This window comes from Rhincodon typus, chromosome 46 (genome assembly GCF_021869965.1).
Source record: "Rhincodon typus isolate 14 chromosome 46, sRhiTyp1.1, whole genome shotgun sequence".
In the NCBI taxonomy this organism is placed as follows: domain Eukaryota; kingdom Metazoa; phylum Chordata; class Chondrichthyes; order Orectolobiformes; family Rhincodontidae; genus Rhincodon; species Rhincodon typus.
Window position 1 is genome coordinate 4,680,692 of NC_063377.1, and position 27,579 is coordinate 4,708,270.

General features: G+C 42.7%; 1 protein-coding gene across 1 annotated transcript in view; it reads right to left on the minus strand.

Moving 5' to 3' along the window:
- The window catches only part of LOC125487896, a 120,314-nt gene that overhangs the window by 31,341 nt on the left and 61,394 nt on the right, over positions 1-27,579 (minus strand). The window contains exons 3-6 of the mRNA XM_048620493.1: positions 11,389-11,438; positions 7,628-7,772; positions 7,433-7,509; positions 7,174-7,338 (exon numbers count right to left, since the gene is read on the minus strand). Of these exons, the coding sequence (XP_048476450.1) occupies positions 7,174-7,338; positions 7,433-7,509; positions 7,628-7,772; positions 11,389-11,422 (421 nt within the window). The 5' untranslated portion in view covers positions 11,423-11,438. The remainder of the gene's footprint in view (positions 1-7,173; positions 7,339-7,432; positions 7,510-7,627; positions 7,773-11,388; positions 11,439-27,579) is intronic.

Genomic DNA, 27,579 nt, shown 5'->3' on the forward strand with positions numbered 1-27,579 from the left:
AACCTCCTGCTGATGACCACATACTTTCTTCCCTCAGCTGATGAATCAGTATTCATCAATGTTGAGCAACACTTGGAGAAAGCACTAAGGATGGCAAGGGCACAAAATGTACTCTAGGTGGGGGATTTCAATGTCCATCACCAAGTGTGGCTCGGCAGTAGTACTACTATTAGAGAAAATTCTGACGGAGAGGATTAGTATCCACTTGGAAAGGAGTGGGTTAATTTGGGATAGTCAGAATGGCTTTGCCAAGGGGAGATCATGCTTAACAAATTTGTTCGAATTTTCTGAAAATGTGATCAAGAGTGTGGATGAGGGAAGTTCAGTTGATATAGTTTATGTGGATTTTAGCCAAACTGTTGACAAGGTCCCACATGGGAGTCTGATTGAGAAATTGGAATTTGGGGAAACTTGGCAAGACATATCAGAAGCTGACTTAGTAATAGGATACAAAGCATAGTGGTAGAAGACTGTTCAAGTGACTGGAGGCCAGTGTCCAATGATGTAGGATCAACGCTGGGACCCTTATTGTTTGTTATATACATAAATGATACCAATGAAAATGTGGGGATATGTTCAGCAAATTTGCAGATGACACCAAGACTGGTAATGTGGTTAATAGTGAAGAAGATGGTCGTAGGTTACACAAAAACTATTGATGAGTACAGCAGTAGAATATGGCATTTAACTCTGAGAAGTATGAGGTTTTTGGAAGAAATTTTGGAAGAAACAACAAGCTGAGGGAGTGTTTATTAAATGGCTGGACAATGGTTAGCTTAGAGAAACAGAGGGATCTTGAGGTAATTATTCACAGATCCCTAAAGTTGAGAAAAGGAAAAGGATAATTAAGAAGGCATATGGGACACTTGCTTTCATCAGTGGTGGCATAGAGTATAACAGCAAGGAGGCAATGTTGGAGTTGTACAGAGTGTTGTTTAGGCTACAGCTGGAGTACTGTGTACAGTTTTGGTTACCTCATTACAGGAAAGATGTGATAGCACTAGAGCGGGTACAGAGGAGGTTCACCAGGATGTTGCATGGGTTGGAGAAATTGAGCTATAAGAAGAGACTATATAGACTTGGTTTGTTTTGTTTGGAGCAGAAAAGACTGAGTGGGGACCTGATTGATGTGTATAAGATCATGAAGGCTACAGATAGGATGAACAGAAAGCAGGTGTTCTCCTTGGTTGAGGGGTCAATCATGATGGGTAAGGGGCAGGAGATTCTTCTGGTATAAGATGGTGGTGGAGTAGGATGCTCCAGCTGGAGCTTCTCTGTTCCACCCATTCCTTTTTTTTAATCTCTCCTTCTCTCCTCCTTTCTCTTGGTCTCAGATACCTGGCCCCAGCCTCCGAAATGGGGTCGGCGGAGTCGCCAGCAGCCAGAGCGGAAACACCACCAACCAGCAGCCAGAGCAGGGATGCCAACGAGCAGCAACCAGAGCGGGGATGCTGATGACCAGCGGCCCGAAGTGGGGACATGAGGGTCCAGCGGCCCAGAGTGTGGCGTAGCAGCCCAGCATGGAGTGCGGTCGGACCACGTGGTGGCCCCCTATGCTGGTCTGCTACAGAGACCCCTTGGAGAGAGACTGTAATGTTTGTCTTTTTAATTTGCTTCTTGTTTTTATGATCCATGGTCATACTGTGTATAGCTGTAATGTAACTTTTTAAAATTAATTTCATTATTCTGTAACTAAGGATTGCACCTAGATACCTTTGTACATAAGATGGCGCTGTAAGTGGTGACTTATAAACTTTTCACCGTACTCATTTGAGTTCATGTGACAATAAAGCTAATTCAATTCAATTCAATTCAATTCAATTCAGATTCGGATTCAGAGAGGATTTGAGACAAAAATTTTCATTCAGAGGGTAGTGGGAATCTGGAATGCTCTGCCTCTGAAAGGTAGTGGAGGCCAGAAATCTTGCAACCTTTATAAAAATATTTGGATGAGCACTTGAAATTTCCTAAGATTCAAGGATATGGGACAATTTCAGGAAGTTGGGGTTAGCACGCTGTTAGTGGTAGTTAGCATTCTCACACCCTGATCACTTAATCTGAACTATCAACATCTTTTCTTCACCAGCACTTTACACCCACTAGCCCCACACCACCTCCCCCAAACTATAGCACAAATGCTGTCCCCTCCACACTTCACTTCAGCTGTAATGAAGAATCTTCTAGACTCGAAATGTTAGCTTGCTCTCTCTCCATGGATGCTGTCTGGCCCACTATGATCTCCAGCATTTGTTGTTTTTAGTGGTGGTTATGTCAGTGCAGACTCAACAGGCCTTTTCTGCACTGTATGACTCTATGAGTATAACTCTAAGCCAAGGATCCAGGACTGAGCAGACTACTTCATTTGCACAAAATTCACCAGCATCCACTCCTCCACCACCAAGGGTCAACAGCAGCAGTGTGCACTATCTACCAGATGCACTGCAGATCCTTTGACAGTGTCTTTCAAACCAATGACCACTTCCATCAGCACCTGCAAGTTCCCCTCCAAGCCATTCACTCTAATGCCTTGGAAATATATCACCACTCCTTCACTGTTAGTAGGTGAAAATCTCAGAATTCCCTCCCTAATGGCATTGTGGGTCAATCTACAGCATGCAGGCTGCAGTGGCTGAAGAAGGCAGCTCACTACCACCTTCTCAAAGGCAGTAGGGATGCGCAATAAATGTGGCCAGGCAGCATGCACACATCCCATGAATAAAGAATTGTACAGTACAGGAACAGGCCCCTGAGCCAACACATGATGCCTTTCCAAACTAAAAAATCTTTGCCTCTGTGTGATCTGCATCCTTCTGTTCCCTGCCTGCTCATGTATCTGTCAAGATGCATCTTAAATGTTACTATTGTATCTGCTTTGATCAGCTTCCCTGGAAGCACATTCCGAGCACTTACCACCCTCTGTGTAAAACGTCTGCCTCCCACATCTGCTTTAAACTTATCCCCTTTTACCTTAAAACTATGTCCCTTTGTAACTGACATTTCCACCCTGAGGAAGAAAGATTCCAACTATCTAATCTATACATACCTCTCATAATTTTGGAAACTTCTATCAGGTTGTCGCTCAACTTCTGACATTCAAGTGAAAATAAACCAAGTTTGTCCAATCTCTTCTCGTACCTTCCAAACCAACCAACTTTCTGGGAAACCGATTCTGTATGCTCTCCAAAGCTTCCACGTCTTCTGGTAGTGTGGCGACCAGAACTGTACACAATATTTCAAATCTGGCCAAACTAAAGCTGCAACATGATTAACAATTTTTATACCCCATGCCTTGACCCCTACAGGCAAGTATGACAAATGCCTTCTGGTGCATGCATGGAACAAGCTGGCACAGCAAGTGATGGAGTTGGGTAAAATTACATTTAAAAGGAGTCTGGATGAATAGATGAATATGAAGAGTTTGGAAGAATATGGGCCAAATGCTGGCAAATGGGACTACATTAGATTGGATGTCTGGTCGGCGCGGAGGAGTTGGACTGAAGGGTCTGTCTCTGTGCTATAACTGCCACATGTATCCACCTTTTAAATGCTATAATTGTACCAGCCTCCACCACTTCTTCTGGCAGCTCATTCCATACATGCTCCACCCTCTGTGTGAAAACATTGCCCTTAGGTCCCTTTTAAATCTTTCCCCTCACACCTTGAACCTATGCCCTCTAACTTTGGGCTCCCCCACCCCGGAAAAAGACTTTGCCTGTTTACCCTATCCGTGATCCCTCATGATTTTATAAACCTCTATAACGTCACTCCTCAGCGTCCAACGCTCCAGGGAAAATAGCCCCAGTCTGTTCTACCCCTCCCGATAGCTCAACCCTCCAGCCCTGGCAATATCTTTATAAATCTTTTCTGAACACTTTCAAGTTTCACAACATCCTTCGTACAGCAAAGAGACCAGAACTGCACACGGTGGCCTGACCAATGTACTGTATTGCCGCAACATAACCTCCCAACTCCTATACTCAATGCACTGGCCAATAAAGGCAAGCATACCAAACGCCTTCTTTGCTATCCTATCTACCTTTGACTCCACCTTCAAGGAACTATGATCCTGCACTCCAAGGTCTCTTTGTTCAACAACACTCCCCAGGACCTTATCATGTAGTGTATAAATCCTGCCCTGATTTGCCTTTCCAAAATGCAGCACCTCATATTTATCTAAATTGAACTCCATCTGCCATTCCTCAGCCCTTTGGCCTATCTGATCAAGATCCCATTGTACTCTGAGGTAACCTTCTTTGCTGTCTCCTACACCTCCAGTTTTGGTGTCATCTGCAAACTTATTAACCAGACAACCTATGTTCACATCCAAATCATTTATATAAATGGCAAAAAGCAGTGGACCCAGCACCAATCCTTGTGGTACACTGCTGGTCACAGGCTTCCAGTCTGAAAAGCAACCCTCCACCACCACCCTCCGTCTTCTATCTTCGAGCCAGTTCTGTATCCAAGTAGCTATCCATTCCGTGTGATCTAACCTTACTAACTAGTCTACCATGAGGAACCTTCACTGGTCAAAATCCTGATCTCCAACTCCAAGAACATTGTGGGTCTAGTTGTGGCACATGGATTGCAGAGGTTCAAGAAGGCAGTACACCACAACTTCACAAGGGCATCTAGGGATGGGCAATAAATATTGGTCTAAGCCAGAGATGCCCAGATATCATGAGAATTTTTTTTAAAGGCCTCAGCAAAGCAAGGGAAGGTGCAGCCCACAGCTTTAATCAGAAAGAACCTGCTCACTGACACTCACATTCAGTTCTCAGGTTCAAAACTTATTGCAGCTTTGTTTAGAACCTAGACAAAGTGAACTGGGTAGGTAATGCAAAACTTTGTCTTTGATTTCACCTGAAAACACATATTGATTCAAAACATTTCAGCAACTGTATTCTTTTTCACAGTGGACTGCATTATTTTCATGATTTGTTGAGTATTTACAACATTTCCTGGTTTCATTTCAAGTATTAGCATAGGCTGTTTTACATTTCCACAATTGTTTTAGTTGCTAAATCATTCACTCTGAGTTCTTGGATTCCACTTCAGTCACTAACAGTATCCTATGCCTCTGCATCCATGCTGTAATTAAATCCCATCATCCCAGTCACTGCAGCCAAATAGAGCAATCATTATTTTCCTCTTCCCTCAGTATATCCATCCTGTAGGTTGCAAATCTTGATCCATCTTCACTGCATTCCACTGCCTTCAGTTATTATATCCTTAAGTAAGTTGCTTTATACTTCGCTCCTCATTATGTAGATCCTAGTCCCCTTTCACAAAATATCCAACTCCCCTCTGCAGCTACACATCACACCACTCAATCATTAAAAAACAGAGTTCTCTCATTCTACTCAGTTATTGCATCACTTCACTTGGTCATAATTTCCCACTTCACTCACACACTGCATCACACTCTTTGAGTCAGCAAATCTGACTTCCTTCAACTTCGACATACAACCCTTCCCATCTGTCTCTACATCCAGTCACTTCATCTGACTCGTTTCAGTCTATACAACACATTTCCCCTCACCCATTAAATTTCAAACTTTTCAGTTTTACATTATAATCTCAGTCTTTTTCCCAGGGTTGGGAATCAAGGACTAGAGGGCATCAGTTTATGGTAAGAGGGGAAAGAATACATGGGAACCTGAGGGGCAACTCTTTTTACACAGAGTGTGGTATGCATATGGAATGATCTGCCAGCAGAAGTGGTTGAGGCAGGTACATTAACAACATTTAAAAGGCATTTGGACGAATACATGAATAGGAAAGGTTTAGAAGGAGATAGGCAAGTGCAGGGAAATGGGGTTAGCGTGGATGGACATTTTGGTCAGCGTGAACCAGCTTGGGCCAAAGGACCTGTCTCCATGCTGAAGGACTCTATGATTCTATGACTCTCAATTGATGACTGGGCCAGAATGCCTGGATTCTGCAACCCCAGGCTAATGTTCTGGGCAAATGAGTTCAAATTCATTTGGCAGATGTTGAAATTTCTGGTTTGCTTATGTCCTTTAGGGAAGGAAATCTGCGTTCAAATAGTCACAGCAAAGAGAAAGGATAGATCAGGGTCCTTTCTTGTGTGAAGTTAAATGGAGTAGATACCCAAAGAGACTTGGGGGTTGAGGTGCATCAATTTTTAAAATGCCATGAACACGTGCAGAAAATAATCCAGAAAACCAATTGGGTGCTGGTCTTTAAATCTGGAGGACTGCAGTATAAGGATGCAGAAGTTATTCTGCAGCTGTAAAAAGCCCTGGTTAGACTCAGTTTGGAGTACTGTGAGCAGATCTGGGCACCACATCTTAGGAAGGATGTATTGGCCTTGGAGAGAGGACAACGTAGGCTTACAAGAATGGTACCTAGGCTTCAGAAGCTAAGTTATGACAACGGATTATACAAATAAGGCCTGTTTTCTCCAGAATTTATAAACTTAAGGGGTGATTTGATCAAATTCTTCAAGATATTAATAGGAAAAGATAGGGTAGACAAAGATAAACTATTTCCACTAGTTGGTGATTCAAGAATTAGGGACATAGCCTGAGAATTAGGGCTAGGTCTTCAGGAGAGATGATAGGAAGCGCTTCTACACATAAAGGGTGGGATTTTTTAAAAACTTTCACAAATAGCAATGGATGCTAGATCAGTTGTTAATAATAAATCCAAGATAGATTTTGTTTTGTTAAGCAAAGGTATTAAGGGATACAAGCTAAAGGCAGGTATATGGAGTTAGGCCACAGAAGAGTCATGATCTCACTGAATGACAGAACAGGCTCAAAGGGGTGAATGGCCTACTCCCATTCCTATGTTCAGGTTTTCCTGCACTAATTCATGTCCATTAAGACCCTTTTCCTCGGGACATTCTCAGAAATACTACATGATGTTAAGTGATAACAAGGTGTGGAGCTGGAAGAACACAGCAGGCCAGGCAGCTTCAGAGGAGCAGGAAAGCTGACCCTTTCCGGGACCCCCACATGATGTTAAGTATTGTCCTGGTAACAAAAGATACTGCATCCATGTCTCTTTGATTTGAATGAAAAGTTTACAATGTGTTTCAAGTCATAACTGTCTTGTGTGACATACAAATAGAAGGAGAGCGTGTAACGTTCTGGTTTAATTTGGTAGTTAGGGAAGGATCTGAAGCATTGTAAAAAGTCAACGTACCCGTGCAATAAGCAGCGTCACAGTTAGGGGTCGGCTGTAACCAATAAACAAAATAGTTCGAACAGTTCTTGATCTTTATCTCCCGATTCCAGTGGCAGCGATTTCCATCCAAGTTAAAACAAGCTTTTCTCGTTACTTCTCCCTGTTCAACGGTGGGATGTGAGCCTGAAAATGTGGTTTAGAAACGTTTGAGCATTTAATTAGTGTGAACCACACAGGCCAGTGAATAGAATTCTGATCTGATGAAGTCTGATCATACCTTGTAACCAGCCTGTGGCACGTGTGGAACATTGCCTCCCCGTGACTACAGTATCCGGAATTCTCCATCCACCAGAACTGGAATGACAAGTAGAGAGCCAGCTCCTGACACTTAGTAACTGTGAGAAATTTAGGTCCCGGCAGAAACTGTTAACCATCTGATAATTACTGGTATCTATCTGGAACTTAATTTCACCTTTGAAATTTATACCATCCGGCGCTGAGAACGTTGTCACACATCAACTGGCCAGAGCATTCAGTCTCAGTACAATCAATACTCCTCCAGGACTGGTTCAAGGTTGTGTAATTCACACAGGGGTCAGTGAGTGCTGAGTCTGCAACTAAATGGCACAAAGATATTTACTTTTTAATATAATTATATAAAGGGTAGAAAGTACTTTAGCCAAATTTGCAGATGACAGTAAAATAGGTGGGAAAGTAAGTTGCAATGTAGAAATAAGAAAATTACAACTGGATATGGATAGGTTAGGTGAAAAGACCTAAGTTTTGCAGGCAGAGTTTAATGTGGATAAGTCAGAGGTTACCCATTTTGGTCAGAATATAATGACAGAGGAATATAATGGCAAGTTATTATCTAATTGAAGGAAAACTTCAGAAAGATTTGGTGCAGGGAAGTCCTCGTGAATAAATCACAGAAAACTAGTATGCAGGTAATAAGGCAGTCAAGTGGAATTTTGGCATTTATTGTAAAAGGAATAGAGTATTAAAGTAGTGAGGTATTACTGTAATTGTACAGGCATTATTGAGTTTGCTTCTTTGCATACACTTTGGTTCTATTTTTATAGAATCCCTACAGTGTGGAAACAGGCCACTCAGCCCAACAAGTCCACACCGCCCCTCCGAAGAGCATCCCACCCAGACCCATTCCCCTATATTTCCCATGTCTAACCCACCTAACCTAAACATCCCTGGGCACTATGGGCAATTTAGCATGGCCAATGCACCTAGCCTGCACATCTTTGGACTGTGGAAGGAAACCGGAGCACCTGGAGGAAACCCACGCAGACACGGGGAGAATATACAAACTCCACACAGTCACCTGAGGCTGGAATCAAACCCTGGCGCTGTGAGGCAGCAGTGCTAACCACTGAGCCACCATGCTCTTGAGTAGGAATGTAATTGTACTGGATGCAGTTCAGAAGAGGTTCACGACAGATTCCAGGGATGAAGTGTTTGTCTTATGAAGAAAGATTTAGCAGTTTAAGCCTATACTCTCAGGTCAATAAATGTGGAGCTGGAAAAACACAGCAGGTCAGACAGCATCCGAGGAGTAGGAAAGTCAATCCTCATCAAGACTTGAGGGGGGTTGGTGGTGGTGGAGCCTAGAAATAGAGGGAGGTGTTGGGTCTAGGGGCATGGTAGGTGAGATAGAGAAAGGTGGATGCAGGTAGGGGGTTATTGTGGTTGGTCAATGGGAAGGGTGTAGCAGATAGGTTAGTCGGAAGATGGACAGGCTGGGAGAGGAGAGATTTTGAAACTGGTGAAGTCAATATTCAGTCTATTGGGCTGTAAGCTCCCAAGGTGAAATATGAGATGTTGTTCCTCCAGTTTATATGTGGCCTCACTCTGACAGTGGAGGAGGCCAAGGACAGACATGTCATCAGGGTAGTGGCGGGGGTGGGGGGGGGGGGGGGGTGCAGTTGAAGTGGATGACAACTGGAAGGTTGGGTTGGTTAGTGCGTGCAGAATACAGATGCCCTGCAAACCGGTCCCCGAGTCTGTGGTTGTTCTCTCTGATACAGCTGCGCTATTCCCTTTTCAGCTCCAGATTCCCCACCAATCCCTCCACCACACCTGATACCTTTCCCTGCAACCACAGGAGGTGCTACACCTGCCCTTACACCTCCCCTGTCCCCTCCATCCAAGGCCCCAAACCATCCTTCCTCCCTGTGTATACTCTCTGGTGTTTAGGATAGTGACAGGAGATCTAGTTGAAGTATATAAGATGCTAAAGGGGATTGACAAAGTTGACATAGAGCAGATGATTCCCCTTGTGTGAGAGATCATGGTTTTAGCATAAGGAGTAGCAGATTTAAAACAGAGATGAGAAGAAATTACTTCTCTTACTGGGCTATGAATCTGTGGAATTCACTACCCCAGAGTGTTTTGGATATTGGAACATTGAGTACATTTAAGGAGGAAGAGACTCATTTTACTGAGTAATAGTTTGATGGGGTATGGACAGTAGGCAGAAAAGTGGAGTCGAGGTTAAAATGAAATTAGCCATGATCATATCAAATGGTGGAGCAGGCTCGAGTTGATGCATTGCCTATTCCTGCTTCTAGATTATTTCACATTCCAGGAGAGTCTAGGACCAGAAGGTATAATCGCAGAGTAAGGAGGTCACCTATTTAAGGAAAAAAGATTATTGTTTTGTTTTCACATAGCATAGTGACTCTCTGGAATTCCTTACTGCAGCAGATTACTGAGGCTGACTTGTTGAGTATATTCAATGCTAACAGAAGCAAAATACTGCACATGCTAGAAATGTGAAAGAAAGAGGCTCAGAAAACGCTAGACGAACTCATCAGGTCTGGAAGCATCAATGTGGACTGAAACAGAGTTAACGTATTGAGTCCAATGTAACTTCAACAGAAGCCAGAGGCAGGTCCTGATAAAGATTTATATCAAAGTCAAAATGCTATATTCTGCCAGACCTGCTGTCTTTTTCCAGTATTTCCTATAATCAAGACTGAAATACTCATATTTTTAATCTGTACGGGAATCAATGGTTCTGGGGAAAAGGCAGAGAAGTGGAGTTCAGGATTATCAGGTCAGATATGACATCATTGAATGGTGGAGAAGATTTGATGGGCCAAATGGCATATGATTGCTGCTATGTCTTATGCTGTTATGATTCCAAGTTGCTGCTTTTGTCTTTAACTTTATGGTATTAGTCTCCAATTAGTCTCCAGTCTTCTAATATTTAATCAGAAATAATTATCTGTAAAAGATACTTAATTGTTGGAAGTTTTTAATTCTGATGTACTTGATGGCATAACAGTAGTACCAGTTGATTATTAATACAGAATACAAGGCTAATATTCTGGGAATTCATGTATTAAATTAATCTGACATTAAAAGCTTTAACGGTGTCCATAATACTGTCATTAAAAACACATCCGGTTTAGTCAAAATGTTAATTTGCTGTCCTGCTATGGATGCTGCCTGACCTGCTGTGATCTCCAGCATTTGTTGCTTTCAGTCCAGTTTACACATGCCTTTAAAGAAGGCAGTTTAACTCGACTGGTCTAAGATATGAGTTACAGTATTGTAATTGACTCTTACTTACCCTCTGAAATTGTCTAATAGCCTTACAGTCTGAGGATAATTAGCAATTGGCAACAAATGCTCGTCTTTCCCATGAAAGAATAAATAACTGTGGTTATACTGATGACAGAATATTTTAATATTATAGAGACATTGCTGTCTGAATTCACAGATAGGTACACATTCCTTAACATTTGTGATAAATATGAAGATTGAGAACACGGCTATGTCATATAGATATCAAGAAAAATATGAGGAAATAATGGGAGTGTGATAATTGAATAACACAGTGAAAGAAAGTGAATTTACAAATATCAAAAATCAGTCATATCAGACTCAAAACATTAACTTTGTCTCTCTCTCTCCTTACAGATGCTGCCAAACCTGCTGCTTTTCTCCAGAGATAGTGGGAACTGCAGATGCTGGAGAATCTAAGATAACAAGGTGTAGAGCTGGATGAACACAGCAGGCCAAGCAGCATCAGAGGAGCAGGAAAGCTGACATTTTGGAACTTTGTTTTTGTTTCAGATTTCCAGCATGCGCAGTCGTTTATTTTTATTCATTCTCTATTACGTCAGCCATTGACTGAATCAGGTCTATGTGAAACATGTTGTATGGCTTTGTCCTCTTATTATATTGATGTTGTCTCTAATCAAAATTACTCACTCAGATAACCCAAAAGGAGCAGCAGAATCCTCATCTCACTGGCTGATATTCTAGAAAGGAGAACATAGTATAACTATTAGAGGGAGTGAAGTAAATTGATGATATAAAGGGATTAAAATAAGGAGTTGGACTGCAGTATATATAATGTAGTACAATTCAAATAGTATATCCATTTAGAATGGATGAAAACTGTATATCGCCTCACTGACATCTCTCAAAACAAAATGAGATCATCTCTAACGATCAATGATACACCTCCAGACAATGAAGTATAACTGCCTTCCTCACCGATGAACAATGAGCTCACCCTCCTTGATGTCCTTGATAAACATCAATTTCTTGACTTCAATTCTTCCCTGTTTCTTTGTTTTATTCAAATCCTCCTTTGGAAAAAACCACGTTACCAATTTCCTGTCTCTATTCTTCCTGACCTTCCCCTGTCTAACCGTGCAGACACAATTCTAATATGCTGTCTCAGGTCAGTTACTGAAGGGTGTATTGAGACAGTATCTGACAGAGTAGCAGTACTACATATTTTAAATGTTGCTTGTATACTCTGTTTAGCAGCATGCCAAACGAATTGGCGCTGTGTGTAAAACATTGAGTTTAGTTGACCTGCTTCCTCTGAGATAGAATCTTTTGTGAACTTTTTGAGTCTAAACATCAACATATCGAACACCTCACATTTCATAATTCACAGCTGGCAGCCCTGGTTGCTAACCTTTCACCAATTTCATTCGCAAACAGTTCGGGTCAGCATGGTGGTTCGTGGTGGTTGGCACTGTTGCCTCACAGTACCAGGGACCTAGGTTCAATTCCATCCTCGGGTGTGGCATACAAGTTTGCACTTTCTCCCCATGTCTGCGTAGGTTTCCTCCCATAGTTCAAAGGAATGCAGCTTAGGTAGAGTGGCCATGCTAAAGTGTTCATAGTGTCTAAGTGTATTAGCCATGGGAAATGCAGGATTACAGAGATATGGTAACAGGGTGGGTCTGGGTGGAATGCTTTTCAGAGGGTCAGTGTGGACTCAATGGGCAGAATGGCCTGCTTCCATACTGTAGGGGTTCTATGACAGAAACCACACAAGTTAAGTACAGAGATATTCGTATCATCTACTGCCATGGGTGAGATGCCAGGAGACTCTAGAGCAGCTAATGTTGTGCCTTTATTTAAGAAAGGCTGTAATGGAAAGCCAGGGAACTATAGACCTGTGAATCTGATGTTAGTGCTGGTACATTGTTGGAGGGAATTCTGAGAGGCAGGATTTACATCCATTTGGAGAGGCAAGCATTGATTAGGGATAGTCATCACAGCTTTGTGTGTGGGAAATCATGTCTCACAAACTTGAGTGACATTTTTGTGGATATAACTAAGATTATAGATGAACGCTGAGTGGTAGACATTGTCTACATGGACTTTAGCAAGGCCTTAAACAAGGCTCTTCATAGTAGACTGGTTAGTAAAGTTACATCAAATGGGGTCCAGGAAGAACTAGCCAATTGGATACAAAATTGGCTTCACAGTAAGGAGACAAAGGGTGGTGGTGGAGGGTTGTTTTTTGGAGGCCTGTGACCAGTGGTTTTCTGCAGGGGTTGGTGCTGGATCCACTGTTGTTTGTCATTATATAAACAATTTAGATGAAAATATAGGAAGCATAATTAGTAAATCTGAGAATGACTTCAAAATTGGTGATGGAGTGGACAGTGAAGAAGGTTATTTCAGAGTACAATTGGATCTTGATCAGCTGAGCCATCGGGCCAAGGAATGGAAGATGGAATTTAATTTAGATAAATGCGAGGTGTTGTATTTTGGTAGACAAACCAGGGCAAGACTTATACAGTTAATCAAAAAATCCCTACAGTATGGAAGCAGGCCATACAGCCCATATAATCCACATTGATCCTCTGAAGATAATGCCACCCAGACCCACACCTCTACTCTATCCCTGTAACGGTGCATTTCCCTTAGCTAACCCACATAGCCTGCACATTTCTGGACACTACAGATAATTTAGCATGGCTAACCCACCCAACCTGAACATCTTTGGACTGTGGGAGGAAACCGGAGCACCTCGATGAAACCCACGAAAGAGAACAAGCAAACTTCACACAGTCACCTGAGGGTGGAGTTGAACCCAGTTCCTTGAAAGTGGATTCACGGGTAAATAAGCTGGTGAAGGTGGCATTTGGCATGTTTGTCTTCATTAGCCACAGCACTGAATATAAGAGTTAGGACATCATGTTGCAACTGTACAGGACATTAATGAAGCCACTTTTTGAGTACTGCATACAGTTCTTGTCAACCCACGAGAGGAAGGATGTTATTAAATTGGAAAGGGTGCAGAAAAGATTTATAAGCATGTTACCGGGACTGGAGGGTTTGAGTTATAAGGAAAGGCTGGATAGGCTGGGACTTTTTTTCACTGGTGTGTAGGATGTTGAACACCTTATAGATGTTTATAAAATCATGAGAACATAGATAAGGTGAATAGCAAAGGTCTTTTCCCCTGGGTAGGGGAGTTCAAATCCAGAGGGCATAGGTTTAAGGTGAGGGGAAAGATTTAAAAGGGACCTCAGGGGTAACTTGTTCACACAGCGGGTGATACATGTATGGAATGAACTGCCAGAAGATGTGGTAGAGGCATGTACAGTTGCAACATTTAAAAGACATTTGGACAGGTACATGAATAGGAAAAGTTTAGGTGGATATGAGCCAAACACAGGCAAATGGGACTAGTTTAGTTTGGGAAACCTGGTCAGCATGGATGAGTTGGACCGAAGGGTCTGTCTTCATGTTGTACAACTCTATGACAGTGAAAATGGCTAGATCTGAGCATCTGAGATTCAGTAGTGTTGTCCTTAACAAGTTATGTGTTTATGCATACGTGCATAGAAGGAGAGCTAGGGAGACGAGATTTGCAGACAATTCCATTCCTTAAGTCGTAGAGTCATAGAGTGATGCAGCACTGAAGAGGCCCTTTGGCCCATCAAGTCTGTGTTGACCTTTCCACACTAATCCCACTTTCCAGTACTTGTCCTATAGCCTTCAATTTTGTGTCATATCAAGTGTTCTTCCAAGTAATTTTCAAATTTGTGAGGTTTCCTATGTCTAATACCTGACCCAGACAAAGCATTTCAGGCTCCCCACCACACTGTGAGTGAAAAAGAAAACTTCCTCAAATACCCACTGAACCTCCCACTTTCACCATAAAATTACGCCCCTCGTTGTTGAAACTTCAACTAAAGGGAACAACTGTTTCCTATCCGCTCTGTTCATGTTCTTCACAATCTTATACACCTCAGTCAGGTCCCCTCTCAACCTTTTCTGCTTTAAAGGAAACGATTGAGCGTATCCAGCCTGTCTTCATAGCTAAGCTGCTCCAACCCGGGCAAAATTGTGATGAACCTCCTCTACACCCCTTCCATTGCAGTCACTTTCTTTCTGTATTGCGGCGACCAGAACTGTATGCAGTACTCCAGCTGTCGCCCAAACAAAGTTCTGCACAGGCCCAACATAACCTTGCTGCTCTTGTAATCTTATAAAAGAGTCTTGTATGCCTTCTAAGTACCCTATTGACCTGTCCTGCCACCTTTTAAGACTCGTGGACAAGCACCCCAAGAACCATCTGTTGTTCTGAGCTTCTGATTGTCCTGCTACTCATTGAATACTCCCTTGTCTTGTTACTTCTTCCACTTCATACTTTTCAGGGTTAAATTCTATCTGCCACTGACCAATCCATCTCTCTCTTCCTGTAACCTCAGATTATATTTCTCACTATTAAGCGCCTGGCAGTCATCTCCAAAGTTACTTATATATCTCTACATTCTCATCTACATCTTTTAAAAATATCACAATTATGTACCAGCACTGATCACTATGGAATGCCATTGGACACCAGCCTCCAGTAATACTAACAGCTTTCTATTATCACCCTCTGTCTCTTGTCAATATGCAAAGTTTGGATCTTGCCAAGTTAGCCTGGGTCCCATGTGCTTTTACTTTCACTCTTGCTTTTATCAGTCTTCTTTGTGGGACCTTGTCAAAAGTTCTGTTGAAATCCATATAAACTACATTAATTGCACTACCCTCATTTATGCAACTGATCACCACCTTGAGAAATTCAGTCAAATTTGTTAGGCATGACCTCCCTCTGATAAAACCATGCCGACTATCCCTGATCAGGCCTTGCCTTTCCAAGTGGAGATTAGTTCCCACCTTCAGAATTTTGTCTAGTAGTATTCCGACTATTAATATGGAACTCACTGGTCTGTAATTCCCTACCACACTTCTTAAAAGTGAATGACATTAGCTTTCTTTCATTCTTCTGGAACCTCCCCTTTGGATCAGATTTCCTACAATTTCCTCCCTCACCTCCCAAGGCAGCCTGGAAGACAACTCATCTGGAACTGTGGATAAATCCACTTTTAAGCTTACTACTACCCCCTAATACCTCATCAGTCGCAATGTCCATCTGCTCAAGAACTTTGCAATCCTTCCCTGAATTCATACCAAATCACCTTCTCCCAAGTAAAGACAGAAGTGAAGTACTCATTTAATACCTTACCAATGTCCTCCAGCGCCATGCACAGATCGCCCTCTCAGTCCCGAATTAGCCCTAATCTTTTCCTGGATATCGTCTTCCCCTTGATATTATGGCAAGTGGAATTCACGCCACACAAACCCCAGGCTATGACCATCACCAATAAGAGACAATCTAACCACCGCCCTTGACAATCAATGGTGTTACCATCACTGAATAACCCAATATCAATATCCTGGGGGTTACCATTGACAAGAAACTCAACTGCACTCACCACATTAACAGAGTGGCTACAAGAGCAGGCCAGAAGCTGGGAATACTGCGGCAAGTAACTCATCTCCTGACTCCTCAAAGCCTGCCCACCATCTACAAGGCACAAGTCAGGAGTGTGATGGAATACTCCCCACTTGCCTGGATGAGTGCAGCCCCAACAACGCTCAAGAAGCTTGACACCATCCAGGACAAAGCACCCTGCTTGATTGGCACCACATCCACAAGCATTCTCTTCCTCCACCACCGACGCTCAGTAACAGCAGTGTGTACTATCTACAAGATGCACTGCAGAAATTCACCAAAGATCCTCAGACAGCACCTTCCAAACCCACGACCATTTCCATCTTGAAGGACAAGGGCAGCAGATATATGTGAACACCACAATCTCCAAGTTCCTTCCCAAGTCACTTACCATCCTGACTTGGAAATATATCGCTGTTCCTTCACTGTCACTCGGTCAAAATCCTGGAATTCCCTCCCTAAAAGCATTGGGGTCAACCCACAGCAGGAGGAATGCAGTGTTTCAAGAAGGCAGCTCACCACCATCTTCTTGAGGGCAACTAGGGATGGGCAAGAAATGCTGGCCAGCCAGTGACGCCCACATCCCACAAAATGAATAGAAAAAAAAATACCTTTGGGATTCTTCTTAATTTTACCTGCCAGTGTTTTCTCATGTCCCTAATTGTTTTCTTAAGCTCCCCTTGCACTTTCTATACCCCATTACGCCTTTTGTTATTGACACGTTTCTTTTTTCTCTAGACCTGAGCATTCCTAGACATTGAGGGTTCTCTGGGCTTGTTGCTCCTATATTTTACCCTAAAGGGATCACATTGGGGTTGTACTCTCTGTATTGCCTGTTCGAATGCCCCCACTGATCTGCTGTTGATTTTCCCACAAGTAGCTGACCCCAGTGTACGCTGGCCAGATCTTGCCTTATTTTAATTTCTGCCTTTCCCAATCCAAAACCCTTTTTTGTAGACCATCTCTTTTTATACCAAACTTGAATCGTGCTGTGTGGCAGTCGCTACCACTAAAATGTTCCCACATGACCACCTCCAGCTGCCTACCTTTCTTCCTCAGAATTAATATTCAGCTCTGTACCATCCCTTGTTGCACCTTCTACATGCCAATGTTAAAAAAAACTCTTCGAAATGCATTATGCTATGACTACCCAAAGTAATGTCGGGCAACTTTAAATCCCTTAATATAATTCCCTTCTTATGATTATTATACACTTTAGCAAGTTGTTTACATAGCTGTTGCTCTGTTGCCTGCTGACTGTTTGGTAGCTTATAATACACTCCCAGTAATGTGACAGCCTATTTTGGAAAATGTAGGGGTGATGGACTCACAGAGGAATGTAGCACTGACAGCCAGGCTTCTGGTACCAAGTTCAGCTGTACTATTACGAGGGGTACATTAGGTTCCATGCATGATCAATTGTGATAGGAGAACATCTAGTAACAAGCACAAACAGATGTTTCTGCAGCCAACAACAAGACAGCAGAATAGTATGTTGTCTCCCTGGTGCCAGGATCAAGTATAACTCGGACAGGGTGCAGAATATTCTCAAAGGGGAGAAGGACTAGCAGGAGATCATTATATACATTGGAACTAATAACAGAAAAAGAATAGGATGAGGTTCTGAGGAGAGCATATAGGAAATTAGGCAGGAAGTTAAGACGTAGGTCTTTGAGGGTAGTAATTGCTGGATTACCCCAGGTGCCACAAGCTAGTGAGAGGAGGAATAGGAGGAAAGAGCAGATGCATGTGTGGTTGATGAGCTGGTGGGAGGAGAAGGATTCATGTTTTTGGATCAATAAAATCTCTTCTGGGTAGAAGTCAATTGAATAAGAAGGACGAGTTGCACCTGAATTGGACGGGGACTAATATACTGGCAGGGAGATTTGCTGGAGCTGCTCAGGAGGGTTTAAACTAGTTGGGGCGGGGGAGCAGGGAGATAGTGAGAAAAAACGTCAGTCTGAGACTAGTGCAGTTTGAAAAGGAGCAAGTCAAACAGTCAAGGCAGGCAGGAACAAAGCAGAGAACAAGGTAGAACTGATAAATTAAACTGCATTTATTTCGATGTAAGAGGTCTAACAGGTAAGGCAGATGAACTCAGGGCATGGATGGAACAAGGAACGGGGACATCACAGCGATTACCGAGACATGGCTAAGGGATGGACAGACCTGGCAACTTAATGTTCTGGGGTAGAAATGCTTTAGGAAAGAGAGAAAGGGGGGCAAGAGAGGAGGGTGAGTGGAGTTTTTGGTTAGGGATAACATTATGGCTGTACTAAGGGAGGATATTCTGGGGAGCACATCCAGGGACATTATTTGATTGTAACTGAGAAATAAGAAAAGGATGATCACCTTATTGGGATTGTATTATAGGCTTCCCAATAGTGATCAGGAAATTGAGAAGTAAATTTGTAAAGAGATCTCAGTTATCTGTAAGAATAATAGGATGGTAGTGGTAGGGGATTTTAACTTTATAAACATAGATTGGGATTGCCAAAGTGTTAATGGCTTGGATGGAGAGGAATTTGTTAAGGGTGCAACAAGAAAATTTTCTGATTCAGTATGTGCATGTACCTACTGGAGAAGGAGCAAAACCTTGACCTACTGTTAGGAAATGAAGCTGGGCAGGTGACTGAGGTGTCAGTGGGGGTGCACTTTGGGGCCAGCAACCATAATTCTATTAGTTTTAAAATAGTGATGGAAAAGGATAGACCTGGTCTAAAACTCAAAGTTCTAAATTCAAGGGAGGTCAATTTTGACGGTACTAGGCAAGGACTTTCAAAAGTTGATTGGACGTGGATATTCACAGGTAAAGGGATGGCTGGAAAGTAGGAAACTTTCAAAAATGAGATAATGAGACTCCAGAAACTGTACGTTCTTGCTAGGATGAAGGCAAGGCTGGTAGGTGTAGGGAATTTTAGATAACTAGAGAAATTGAGGTTTTGGTCAAGGAAAAGAAGGAAGCATTAGTGAGGTACAGACAGCAGGGATCGAGTGACTCCCCAAGACCATCTACAGGCAGTAAAAATATACTTGAGAGGGAAATCAGAAAGGCAAAAAGGGGACATGAGATAGCTTTGTCAAATAGGGTTAAGAAGAATTCAAAGGGAGTAATAGGAATAGAATAGGGCCCCTTAAAGGTCAGCAAGGTCACTTCTGTGTGGAACCACAGAGAGGGGAGATACTAAACAAGTATGTTGCATCAGCGTTTACTATGGAGATGGATATGGAGGCTAAAGAGCATGGGGAAACAAATACCGATATCTTGAGAAAAATGTCCATATTACAGAGGAGGTGGTGCTGTATGTCTTAAAACGCATAAATGTGGATAAGTCCCCAGGACCTGATCAGGTGTATCCAGAACTTTGTGGAAAGCTAGGGAAGTGATTGCTGGGACCCTTGCTGAGATATTTGCATCAGTGATAGACATAGATGAGGCACTGGAAGACTGGAGGTTGGCAACATTGTGCCAGTATTTAAGAAAGGCAGTAAGGAAAAGACAGGGAATTATAGACCGGTGAGCACAACATCAGTGGTGGACAAGTTGTTAGAGGGAATCCCGAGGGACAGGATTTACAGGTATTTGAAAGGCAAGGACTGATTAGGAATAGTCAATGTGGCTTTGTGCATAGGATATTGTGTCTGACTAACTTGTCGGAGTTTTCTGAGGGAGTAACAAAGAGAATTGATGAAGGCAGAGCAGTAGACATCAGTAAGGCAGTTGACAAGGTTCCACACATTAGACTAATTAACAAGGTTAGATCACGTGGAACACAGGGAGAACTAGCTATTTAGATACAGAACTGGCTCGAATGTAGGAGACAGAGGGTGGTGGTGGATGGTTGTTTTTAGGCTGGAGGCCAGCAGTGTGTGCCACAAAGATCAGTGCTGGATCCACTGCTTTTTGTCATTTATACAAATGATTTGGATGTGAACATAAGAGGTATGGTTAGTAAGTTTGCAGGTGACACCAAAATTGGTGGTGTGGTGGACAGTGAAGCAGGTTATCTCAGAGCACAACGAGACCTCGATCAGGTGGGCCAAGGAGTGGCAGATGAGTTTAGAACAAAGAACAAAGAAAATTACAGCACAGGAACAGGCCCTTCGGCCCTCCAAGCCTGCGCCAATCCAGATCCTCTATCTAAACCTGTCGCCTATTTTCCAAGGATCTGTATCCCTCTGCTCCCTGCCTATTCATGTATCTGTCTAGATACATCTTAAATGACGCTACCATGCCTGCCTCTACCACCTCCGCTGGCAACGTGTTCCACACACCCATCACCCTCTGTGTAAAGAACTTTCCACGCATATCTCCCTTAAACTTTTCCCCTCTCACCTTGAAATCGTGACCCCTCGTAATTGAGTCCCCCACTCTGGGAAAAAGCTTGCTATCCACCCTGTCTCTACCTCTCACGATTTTGTAGACGTCAATCAGGTCCCCCCTCAACCTCCATCTTTCTAATGTAAACAATCCTAATCTACTCAACCTCTCTTCATAGCTAATTTAGATAAATGTGAGGTGCTGTATTTTGGAAAGTTAAATCAGGGCAGGCCTTATACACTTAATGGTAAAGATCCTGGGGAGTGTTTTTGAACGAAGAGTCACTGGAGTCCATGCTGATAGTTCCTTAAAAGTGGAGTCACAGGTAGACCGGATAGTGAAGAAGGCATTTGGTACGCTTGCCTTTATTGGCTAGTGCATTGAGTATAGGAGTTGGGAGGTCATGTTGCGGCTGTACAGGACATTTGTTAGGCCACTTTTGCATACAGTTCTGATTTCCCTGCTATGGGAAGGATGCTGTGAAACTTGACAGGGTTCAGAAAAGATTTACAAAGACGTTGTCAGGGTTGGAGGGTTTGAGTAATAAGGTGAGGCCGACTAGACTGGGGCTATTTTCCCTAGATCTTTAGAGGCTAAGGGGTGATGTTATTGAAGTCTATAAAGTCATGAGCGAATGGATAGGGCGAATACCCAAGGTCTTTTCCCCGGGATGGGCAAGTCCAAAACTAGAGAGCATAGCTTTAAGGTGAGAAGGGAAAGATTTAAAAGGGACCTAAGGAGCAACTTCTTCATGCAGACGCTGGTGAATGTATACCAGGGGCTTGGACAATTACAACATTTAAAAGGCATCTGGATGGGTACATGAATAGGAAGCGTTTAGAGGGATATGTGCTAAATGCTGGCAAATGGGACTAGATTAATTTAGAATATTTGGTTGTCATGGACAAGTTGGACCGAAGGGTCTATTTCCATGCTGGACACCTCTATGACTCTATGAATCTATGACAGCCCCTTTTTATTTCTAAACTCTACCCATAACTTCTTATTTGAAGATCCAGTGACAATATGTGCCTTTAAGAGGGATTTGTTTTGTTCTGTTTCACTTGGCGGGGTGGAGAGGGGTTTGTTTTCAACTTGGTGCAGAGGTGTCTGCTTCATGGAAAGCAGAATAATAGCTTTTTAAAAAATTAGACAAAAGAAGCATGAGTGGGAGGAGTCAGCCTCAGAAAGATCCAGGGTTTTAATTTTGCTGCTAGATACAGCTCTCTCTCTCTCTTTGTAGCTGCTGCTGCAAAAGTTTGAGTCCTCTCTCCATTGCGAGATTCTTTCCACTGGATTTTCCTTTCTCCTGGACTGGAGGAGATAGATGAATTCGCTAAACTTGTCTTTGCCAATAGTATGATTATGGGATGCTGCTATAATGGAACATTTAATGAATGTAATGGAATAATAATTCATTTTATTAAGTCTTTTAATTCAGTTAAAGTTATGCCAATTTTTTTGTTTGTATGTTAACTGTAGTGTAAGAATAAAATGTATTTTATTTACAGCCTAACAGTTTGACCAATCAAATCACACTTGGAACAAACTGCCTTACAGTTGCCTTCAAATGAGATAAAAGTTAGGGTCGAGGCTATCTCCTTGATATATTTTGAGGGGGTTTAGTCTGGTCCATAACAAATTGGGGGCTCTTGTCGGGATCAAAATCTCTAATTTCAGATTGTGTTTGGGATTATTAGGTTCATAAAACGTGAGTTGTGAGTGTTGGTGTTCTCATTTTGGGTGTTGCATTTGGTTTGTTTAAACCGTGTGGGCCTTGTGTAATAACGGATCTTTCAGTGGCTAAGAGCTTCCTGGGTGTGGAAGAAGTCATTTGGTGTGACTTATGTAAAGTGAGGAAGGCAGAGCTTTTGGAATTTGTGGGCAAAGCTGCAGCTGGGATTACCTTTATCTGTAAGGAAAGAGGAGGTAAATGCAGCGATAGCTCAACATTTACTATTACCAGAAATATAATCTGAATCATTGGAAATGGCTAAAATTCAATTACAACTAAAACAACTTAAATAAGGAAAGGAAACAGTTTGAGTTGTGAAAGAAAGCAGAAGAAAAATTAAAAGAAAGAATAGCCCTAGCAAAATAAAGTGAGAAAGAGAAATTTTGAACTTTGTAATTTGGAACTGAATTGTGAAAGTTGACTTAAAATGATGGAGATAGAGGTAAAAGGTGGGATTAGTGATGAGGAGAGTGATGGAGAGTGGGATCTGTTTAAATATGTCCAAGCATTACCAAAGTTCGATGAGAAGGATGAAGGAGCCTTTCTCATTTCATTTTAGAAAGTGGCTAAACAAATGAAATTGACACTGACCATTGGGTATTGTTGATCCAAACAAAGTTGGTAGATAGAGCTAGTGAAGTGTTTGCACCATTAACAGAGGAGGTACCTGGGGAGTATGAGGAGGTAAAGAAAGCCATCTTAGGTACATGTGAACCAGTGCCAGAAGTCTGCAGACAATGTTTTGGGAATCCATACATAGAGTTTAAGAAGATCAGACGAAGCAATGTTGTGAGATGGACAAGGGCATTTAAAATAAATCAAATATATGAAGCTCTTAAACAGACTGTTATTTTTAAGGTGTTCAAAAATTCCCTTCCTGAAGTAGTGAGAACTCATATGGAAGAGCGGAGAATTAAAACTGCAAGATTAGTAGCAGAATTGGCAAAGGATTATAAGTTGGTTCATAAATAAAAGTTTGGTTTCCGACATCAATTTCAAACTGTGAGGGATAGAAATTGGGGAAAAGAGAAGAGGGAACAAGAAGAGGGAAAGAGAAGTAAAAAATCCTCAAGTGTCTTCACTGTAATAAAGTAGGACACAGGAAGTCATGGTGTGGGTGGTTTTAAAAACGTACTGGCAAGACAGAAGTGGGAAACAGGATAAGCCAGTGGGTTTTTTAAAGTGGTAGGGGATAGCACTGAGGAAGCTAAAAAGCTGCAAAAGAATGTACTGCCTGGTCAGGGTTTGGTTGAGAAGAAAGTGTCAGATCTCTTTAAAGAATTTACTTGTATGGGTATGGTTTACTCATGTACTCAAGAAGGAGTAGGTAAAGAAATTAAGATTTTAAGAGATACAGGACTAAGTCAATCTTTGATCAGTGAGAGTTGAAGTGATATATAATTCAGAAGAAATATTGCCAGAAAAGGTGGTAATATGTGGAATGCATGTTGAGAAGAATAGTGTTCCATTATATAAGGTAAGGTGAAAAGTGGTGAAGTGGTGATGGGAATAATAGAGAAATATTCTCCATGGATCAGCACCTTGTTGCATTGGAGAGGCCTATGGTTACCTAGGAACCAGAGAGCTAAACTGTCTGGAATGTAGCTCCTGACAGGGTCACATATGATGGTAAGGTGAAGGAACAGGTTCCAGACAAAGCCCAATCCATGAAGACCTCAATGGCTGAGCAGGTGGAGGGTGATAGCTGAACTTATATTACAGCATCACAACGGTTGCAAAGGTGAATGAAGGCTGCAACAGAAGGGCCGCCAGTCATCATGGTCTCCACGCCATTGGCCTTTAACCCTTATCTGCCAAGGTCTGCATGGTCGCTGTCGGTGCCCCAGCCTCTCCATGTTAAAAGATGTCACACACAGGCATCCTCCTAAAGAAGCAACAGCTCGGCTTATATTCCTGACAAAAGTCCTATGGCAATCAGCTAGTGGCAGAGGGGACAGGACTGTGATGTCTGGAAGCCCCTGGTCACAAACCGACACATTAGGCAGCGTGTGTCAGATTCGGTCGTCTTGCTGCTGTACAAGGCAGATAGAGCATTTCCAAAGCTGTGCCCATGACTGACGGGCCTGTTTAGGATCTGCTCTGCTCACCCCAGTAGGGGAGAGGCCTGGAAAAGGTGCCCTAAAAATAACTTGCTTCAAAACTCCTGACTGGATTACCACTTCCAGATGGCTCACTGCATGTGGACAGAAGCAAAGAATTATAAACTTTAAGAACGCTGATGACTCAGCTAACAGTGACTGACCTGAGAGAAGAACTGCAATCATAGCTAGAGAACTGAAGAGATGCTAGATCGACTTAGCTGCTCTTTCCGAAACACGCCTTGCAGACGAAGGGCAACTGAAGAAGGTGAAATGTGGTTACACCTACTCCTGGAAAGGGAAGGCTACTGATGAACCAAGAATTCAAGGTGTTGGATTTGCAATTAAGAACTGGCTTATTAGTTGCCTCCTGCAGGGATCAATAACCAGCTCACGACCATGGCCCTGATGCTCACCAAAACCGGATAGTTACAGTTGTGGGTGCTTATGCCCCAATAAAAGAGACTTTCCATGCCAACATTGGCACACTGTTGTCAAGAAATCCCAAACAGGACAAGGTAATTCTTCTTGGAGACATCAATGCCAGGGTTGATCAAGACCAAAAACTTAGGAATGGCATGATAGAAAGGGAAGGCATTGGCAACATCAACTCCAATGGAGTCCTTCTTCTCACCAAATGTGATGAGTACAATCTCACCAACAAAAACACACTCTACCATCAGAAAAACAAATTCAAAGCATCTTGGAGGCACCCACGCTTGAAACAATGGCATCTTATTGATTATGTCATTGTTTGCTCCAGGGACCATCAGGACGTGAATGTCACCAGGGCAATGAGTGGCTCAGGTGACTGCTGGACTGTGACCACCTTATCCATTACACAATGTCCATCAGACTACACAGATAAAGGAGGGTTCAGAAGAAGCAGACCCAGCCAAGATTCAACATCGAGAGCCTGGGTGACATGGTCATTACGCAACATCTACAGGCCTCACTTGCTAAAAACCTACCTTGGGAATCCCCAGAGGACATAGGAGAACACTGGACTCTGTTTAAATCAACTACTCTCTTCACCTACAATAATATCTTTGGGTACAAGTCCAGAAACCATCAGGACTGGTTCGATGAGAATGATGCAGAAATTGAACAGCTGACTGGCAAGATGACGCCAACTGCAAGTCCAAAAGAAGGGCCTATGCCAAAGCTAAGGTTGATGCCCAGAAGAGGGTAAGGAAGCTCAAAAACCAATGGTGGACTGATAAGGCCTTCGAAATCCAGCAGCTAGCAGATGCTGGTGACACAAAAGGCTTTTTCAGCATCACCTACCATGGTCTAAAACCTCTGCACTCTAAAGACAGACAAAAATTGCTCAAGGACAATGAGGCAATAAACATTTGCTGGAGAGAGCATTTCCAAGAACTCCTCTACCGTAACATTAATGTTGACTCGGAAATCATCAACTAAATCCCCCAGAAATCTATCCAAAATGACATGGGAGAACCTCCCACTGCAACCGAAGTGCAAGATGCCATAAGGAGCCTAGGGAAGAATTCAGCTGCTGGTTCAGATGGGATTCCTGCAGAGATCCTAAAGGAGGGTAGCTCACAGCTACATGAACATATACGTGCTTTGCTCTTGAAGATTTGACTCAAAGAACTCCCCTTGGAGCTCAGGGATGCCCTGAACATGACTATATTCAAAAAGGGTGACAAGGTTAACTGTAGGAATTACAGAGGCATCTCCCTTCTGTTAACCACTGGCAAAGGACTTGCACATTTCCTTGCCAATGGAATTCTGCCATTATCTATGGAAATATTCTCTGAATTGCAGTGTGGCTTCTGTCTGTCCAGAGGAACTACAGACATGATCTTCACTGTACATCAATTACAAGAGAAATTTCAGGAACTGAATCAACTGCTTTATATGGCTTTCATCAACCTAACTAAGGCTTTTGACACAGTTAACCACCAGGCTCTTCGGTGGATACTGTCGCAATGTGGCTTCCCTGATAACTTTATCAGAATGCTGAGGCTGCTGCTTAATGACATATCTCCCACTGTGTTTAGCAACTGTGGATTGGAGTATCAATCTTTTACCATAGTGATGGAGGTCAAGCAAGGTTGCATCTTCACATGCACCCTGTTCACCATCTTCATTGCCATCATCCTCTACATTACTGGCCAAAACCTGCTCAAGGGAATTCAAATAATTTACTACATGGATGACAGGCTATTCAACTTTAACAGGTTCAAGGCCAAAGACAAGGTCTCCACCATCTCCATTGTGGAGCTTGAATAAATTGACGACAACACCATCGCAGCACACTGTGAATGATCTACAGTTCAGCTTGGATGGCTTTGCCAAGGCATATAAGCTCCTAGGTTTTACCCTTAACATAAAAATGGCTCTAGTACTCCATCAACTGTCAACCAACAGTCCCTTCACACCTCCTACAATAAGGGTCAACAACCATCTTCTTGAAAATTTGGATCACTTCCCATACCTCTGCAGTCTTCTCCCCTCCAAGGCCAACATCAATGCAGAAATACACCCCACCCCCCAGAGCTATGCCAGTGGATCCGAAGTCCAACTCAGAAGAACGGTATTTGAAGACCATAATCTTCAGGCCCAGACTAAATCTCTGGTGTATAACCATCTGTCTTCTTCCCACTATATGGAGCTGAAATGTAGGCTACCTACAATAGGTGCCTTAAAGCACTGGAACAACGTCACCAGAGATCCCGACAAAAAATCCTGCAGATCACCTGGGAAGACAAGCGCACTAACACCAGCGTCTTGGAGGAGGCCAACATAGCCAGCATCACATAATTCAACATAATTCAACAGCAACTACAAATGGACCGGCCATGTCATTTGAATGCCCAACTCATGCCCCCTAAAAGAGATCAAGGAAAAGTTTCAAAAATAACATCTGGATCAACCTCAAGAAATTCCATGTAAACATCAACAAATGGCAGGACATGGATTTAAACTGGAATTACGGAAGAAGCTATCCAGCAGGGACCTATACACACAAAAATGATCTCTGCCATGCCATTGAACAAAGCGACTCTTACACAAGGAGAGACAGAACATCAGAAAGACTACCCACCACTACCTTCAACCACCATTATCACCCACCAGTGCCCACACTGCAATATAATCTGTGAATACTGGATTGGTCTCTTCAGCTACCCGAAGACCCACAAATAGATGTCCTTGTGGAGGACAATCCTCCTCG